The 6,240-nt window shown below is 41.0% G+C and overlaps 1 protein-coding gene across 1 annotated transcript in view; it reads right to left on the bottom strand.

Annotated features, from left to right (window-relative positions):
- Positions 1–302: 302 nt before the first annotated feature.
- The window catches only part of TTC17 (tetratricopeptide repeat domain 17), a 118,276-nt gene continuing 112,338 nt past the window's right edge, over positions 303–6,240 (bottom strand). Inside the window, exon 24 of the mRNA XM_042459708.1 lies at positions 303–1,340. Coding sequence (XP_042315642.1) covers positions 1,209–1,340 — 132 coding nt within the window. The 3' untranslated portion in view covers positions 303–1,208. The remainder of the gene's footprint in view (positions 1,341–6,240) is intronic.

The following is a 6,240-nucleotide window of genomic DNA, read 5'->3' as shown; positions in this document are numbered from 1 at the left end:
TGGGAGTTGTCCAAAACAGTAAATTTTCAATGTTCTGCCCAGATGATGATTTCAGCTTGTAAGGTTGTGTAGGATTTTGTGTCTCTGAGCATAAGCTTCTGTGCATTGTTCCCCTTTCAAACACCCCCCCCCCCTGCAATGAATGTACAAACAGGAGGGGCCAGAGGGAATGTGGGGACAGGGTTAGCAAATGCAGATCTACTCTCCTGTTCTATTTTCTGTAAATATGACCACATCTGAATAGGATTCATACAATTCAAATGCAATTTTTACACCAATATGTAAGAATAGAATGTCTACTGAATACTCTGCATATTTTGTTAACATAATTGTTTATTTTTGTTCCATGTTATGTGCCTTTGTTGAGTCAGCTGAGGCCCTGATGCTGATTTGGAAACAGACCACTTGGCTTCTCTTATTTTCTCTAGTTTTTACAGAGAGACACATTGAGAAGAGCATGTTTAGACATGCCTTTAACATGTGCACCTTACACGCAGTTGATAAAACAAATTATTCATAAAGACAGGGTAAGGGCTGCTGAGGGCTTCAAACATATATCAATAAAAAAATCTTTGAACCTTTTTTGTTTCCCTTTTCTTTTTGTAACAAAAATACTAAGTATTTCACACTCGATATGATTCTGTTTCTTTCCCTCGCTCTTCCCCATAAAACAACAGTCAATAAAAAGGCTTTGTGTTCTTAAAACACATTAAAAATGGTCTGCCACCACCTGCTTTCTTATCTCATATCTATCTCTAAACTGGTAATGCTGCAATATGGACTGGGTGAGGGGGTAGAACATGTTTCCTGATGGATGAAAAGCTAATTATGGCTTCTTGCTACGTACAGTGTCTGCTGCAATGATGTGCTTTGCATTTTCATAGATATGCTAAGACAAGAAGCAGGTTACATTCTACAGTGGCGTCAAATGGAGAATGATGGAAAATGTTGGGTCACAGGCATGTGGAAGATTGTTGGGCTCAGTATCTAATTATACAGATGTTTGGTAAGATATTTTTTAATGAAAGTTCCCCCCTCAAAAATGTTTTGGCTTATGGGAAAAAATCCTCAAATTGTAGCTGACATCTTGGATTCTGAATTTGTGTTAGCACACCTCATTACAAGCATAATAGTGAACAATGATTTTGTTGTTGTTGTTGTTGTTTTTAAAAAACAAATACAAGAAAAAGGGAGGAAGACTGTGACTCTTAAGGAGAACGCCGTTCTTTTTTCATGAGTAAATGACACTGGATGGCACGGATTCGATTCTTTGCTGGTGCAAATTCAGGTTGGAGTTTCAGTGTTGATTCATACCATCTCATGGCCTTCTCAAACTCCTCCTGTAGAGATCACAGATGAATAACACTCAAGAAGACAAAGTAACACAGATTTGAGTGCATTATATACTGAACAGGTACAATGCTATTGAGCTAGTGTTGAACAGGCTAAAATTTCTCCATATTACTGAAACCTTTATATATTAGTGGGACCAACAAGAAACGAAACTCAGTTCATTTACATCACAAAATCAACATTTTTTTTCAGAAGGGGATTTGGATTTACTATTGAGGTATTCAACACAATATTCCATGGAAACAACTATGGGTCAGGTGAACAGTTTCAAGCATACATATTACACATCAGCTTAGTGTATAGTTAAACTTTGAGTCCCCAGTATTTATAACATGTTTTTACTAACATTTTATGTTCAGTTTGGTTGTAACACTAACTATAGTTGAGTGCTATGTAAGTTAACTTTCTTGAACTCAAATGACCCTTCTCATCTCCTTACTAGAAGAAAACAAGACTAGGAGACTCTGGCTTAAAAAACAAAACAAAACAAAACAAAACCCTGTTACTTTCCCCATTCAAACTGCGAGCTGTGATCACACTATTTGTGGGAAGATGGGGCTCTTGACTTGGTACTGCAGTTGGCCCAATGAGATATATACAAAAGTAGTCTGAAAGAGGCATGGGGATGGCCCAATAATGTTACACTCCCTCAGGAGCTTTTAAAGTCACAAAGATTGCTAAGGATGGAGAGCAGGGGAGCAGAGGAAAGGAAAGGAGCAAGAAGGGAAGCTTTCTTATTCTGAGCCACAGTTTGGACTTAACAAATTACAAGCTACACAGACCCCAGTAACTAGTTATTTTGGGAAGTGGAGTATCAAAGGTGTAACAAGGTCACATTTCAGAAGTAATGTAATAAGTAAGGGTGAAATCACCTTATTGGTGTCACAACTAACAATTTTTAATGACTTCAAAAAGGCACTTTAAGAGCCCATTTTCAGTTTTTATACCATTTTCACATCAATCCTAAGAGAAGCAGCCAAACAATTAACACAACTGTTACTGTTTTTGGCCCTGCAATCAGCAATAGCTATGTATTATTATCAAACATTGTAATGAAGAAGTGGAACGGACTATTTTAAAATAGTTTTTATAGTTTAAATAGTTTTTAATAGCAACTTTCCAAGCTCGTTTCTGGGCTAAGGAAACCCAAATAGCAGTTAGTTTAACCCTGAAAGCAGATGCTTCTAATAGCCTTTCCATAATCACATTGAAGAAGAAGAGAGGAAGGAAAGAACTCACCTCTCTTTGTCTATGTAATACAGCAATGTGAACTGCAAGTCCCATCAGCCCTAGCCAACAAAGCCAGTAGTGAAGAACTTTGGGTGGTGCAGTATAACAACACCTGGAGGCCACATGATTCCCTGACATCTGATGCAGGACTAAACCATGGTTAAGTATTCTGTATGAAATGGTTTATTGTTAAGGGTGTTAAGGGAAGACATATGGGGCTTAGTTCATGTGTTACTTTTGCATTATAGCAACACTGAAAAGGGAATTGCATACATGCTGCTTCAACATGAAAAACACATTTTCTCTATGTCTCCGACTGATGCAGTGACCAAGGATGGCGTCTCTCCTCTCGAGGCCTGTCTAGAGTCAGTAATGGGCTGGATGAGGGAAAACCGACTCAAGCTGAATCCAGAGAAAACGGAGGTACTTGTGATAGGTTCCCCTGGTCCAGGAATGGCGGTGGTTCCACCTGTCCTGAATGGGGTCACGCTCCCTGTGAAGGACTCCGTACGCAGTCTGGGGGTGCTTCTTGACTCGTCGCTTCACCTGACTGCTCAGGTGAATGCGACGGTCAAGAGCACGTGTTATCAGCTTCGGCTTATTCGCCAGCTGCGTCCATACCTGGCCCAGAGGGACCTAGAAACTGTAGTACATGCTCTGGTAACCTCGAGACTGGATTTCTGTAATGTACTCTACATGGGGCAATCCTTATACCAAACCCGGAAGCTTCAAATGATGCAGAACATGGCAGCCAGGCTGGTCACTGGCGCTTCCAGGGCCAGCCATATAACACCTGTGCTGAAAGATCTCCATTGGCTGCCCATCCGCTTCCGGGCTCAATATAAGGCGTTGGTAATTACCTATAAAGCCCTAAATGGCTTGGGCCCAGGATTCCTGAAGGACCGTCTCTCCCCGTACATTCCGCCTCGCACCCTCAGAACATCTGGGCAGCATTTACTGAAGGTACCTGGGGCTAGATTATCCTCCACCACACGGAGGACATTTTCCACGGCTGCCCCAGTCCTTTGGAATACGCTGCCCACTGAGCTCCGCTCCACTACCACCCTGGTCCAATTCAGGAAGGACCTGAAAACCTTCCTGTTCCAACAGGCATTCCCCGATTAAAATCCTGTGGGCCTCCCTCCTCTTCCGTGGCCAAGAGGTTGGGCTATGGGGCTTTTTTGCCTGTTATTTTTATTGTTTGAATGAAGGGCTTGATGTATTTGTATTTTAATGTTTTATGTATTATTGTTTTTAATATTACTGTAAGCCGCCCTGATCGCAGGAAGGAGCGGGATAGAAATAAAAACTTTATTTATTTATTATTATTATTATGACATGCATGTTGGCTCATTTCAACTACGTTAGTCTGACATATAAGGTCACCATACAAATCACATCTATCAGAGCATGGGAGTGTTGAGTCCAGGGGCCATACAGGATCACACCACCCCTGTTGCATCCCCGCCTCAAAACATTGTTCTTGTTATTCTTATTTATAGGGAAAACTGTGACTTTTAAAATCTAAATATTGCCAACACGCTCTAGGAAGCATGGGGGTGAGTTAGTTTCTTCAACTGTTTTAGGCTCAAGGGAGATCTTTTTCAAATTAGGAAGTAAACTGGAAAAGCCTAAAAGGGGGTTCCACAAGGCAAAAATGCCTTCCACACTTCCTAGAGGATGTGTGTGTCTGGGGAATTTGAATATCCCCTCTCCCCCGAAATATATATATATATATATATATATATATTTGAAGGGGCAGGTGAGTCACCCACTTTCCTTATCCTAACATATTCGCTCTAAGTTACAGGCTTGTAGTTCAGGATTTTAACTGACAGAAAAGCAAAGAAGATATGGAGATCCTTGCAGAAGAGCAGACCTGGCAAAATGATAAATAAACCCTTTTAACTCTAGATTATTGCTCACTCACTGATTTAGCACTACAGTTGGGCCTCCACATTTGCAGCTTTCACTTTTGAGGGTTTGATTATTTGTGGATTTGATTAATATGTTATCTCTAGGAATCTCTAGGTCTTCCAGCACAACTCTGCCAGAAGCTGACCATACAGTTGTGATGGGGAACCTAGATGTTCCTAGAGAAAACACTTCTCTAGGCATCTGTAGGTTCTCCTACATAATTCTATGATCAACTTCTGGCAGATGTTGACCATGGAGTTGCACTGAGGACCTGGAGATTCCTAGAGAGGTGTTCTCTCAGGTAAAAAGAATAGGAGTTTTTATTTGTGGTTTTTCCACATTCATGGGGGTCCTTCACCCCTAACCCCAGCGAATGTGGAAGGACCACTGTACTTCTGTCCAGAACTTCTTTCTGAAAATGGAAAAAAGTTGCATCTATGACCTAGTGTGGTTCCTAAAAACACTTTATAAAGGCCAACAGTTTTCAAACAAAACACAGGAGGTCTGCCAGAATTTGTTCATAACGATACAGCAATATATTTTGGGAGGAAATGAGTCATGTGGAGCTATACAAGACAGGATGCACCAGGTTAGCATCTTGTCAGAAACATATAAAAAGAGTAAAGAAAATTACATTACCCACTGAAGAGTTGCAGGGCTGCTCAGCAAGATCAACCAAGACTGTATGTCCTCCTTTACTGCTCCCTACTGTTCTTCTTTTACCAAAAGAAACACTTCTAACCTGATAGCATTGTCATGTCAAGATGTTCTTCCTGCCCAATGTGCTAATTTCCAAGGTTAGTGCACTTCCTGATTATCCAAAAGCTTTTATCAAGTATGAGATTGGCAGAATGCCATGATACAGTAGGTCACTGGCTATTTCCCCTCTTCCCCATATTTCTCCAGCTCTCTGCCTTCCTTAAATTAAGAATATCCCTTTTCATTAGATAATGCAGACAAAGAACGTCTCTCAATTAGTATTTACAGGGATATGTGTGTGGGCGAATCACCATCTGATTCTTAAGATAACATCTAAATAACCAGAACTGGACATTAAGTACCATGCATGGCATAGTGGTTTGAGTGTTGGACTATGACTCTGGAGACCAGAGTTCAATTTCCATTCAGCCACGAATCCCACTAGGTGACTATGGGCAGGTCACATGCTCTCAGCCTCATGGGAAGACAATGGAAAACTTCCTCTGAACAAATGTTGCCAAGAAAACATCATGATAGATTCACCTTAGGGTTGCCATAAGTCGGAAACGACTTGAAGGCACACAACACACACACCATTAAGTACCAATACAGGTATTTTCATAGATACTGATATTGCTATTTGAACAGTTGCTCCCATATGTGCTCTTGGCTTGTTTTGGTTAGAAAATATTTTTGGGTGAATGAGATGAGGATGGAAAGGGAGGTGGAGTCCTTCTACAGTGGGTGAAGCATGCCCTCCTCCCAGCTCCTAGATGTTGCCTAAACCTGTTATTATGACATGCACGTGGCACATCTGAAGGTGCTCACCACTTGCCTCTTAGGTAAACCTAAGGTGGTTTTGCATTTACTTGTGGCTGTGTGGGTGTTAAAATGCAACACAAGAGCAGTTTTTCATTACTGAGAGACTGAATTATCTTCAAGACAGCTTGTAACAATGTAAATGAGAGAAACCTGTCTCTGTTCTGATGTGTGCAGAAGTCAGTGGTCATCAGGTCAGAGTAAGGTACAAATAGATACGCA

The sequence above is a fragment of the Sceloporus undulatus genome, chromosome 1, assembly GCF_019175285.1.
Source record: "Sceloporus undulatus isolate JIND9_A2432 ecotype Alabama chromosome 1, SceUnd_v1.1, whole genome shotgun sequence".
Lineage (NCBI taxonomy): Eukaryota > Metazoa > Chordata > Lepidosauria > Squamata > Phrynosomatidae > Sceloporus > Sceloporus undulatus.
Note: the sequence above shows the minus strand (reverse complement) of the source record. Positions and strands in the feature narration are given on the sequence as shown.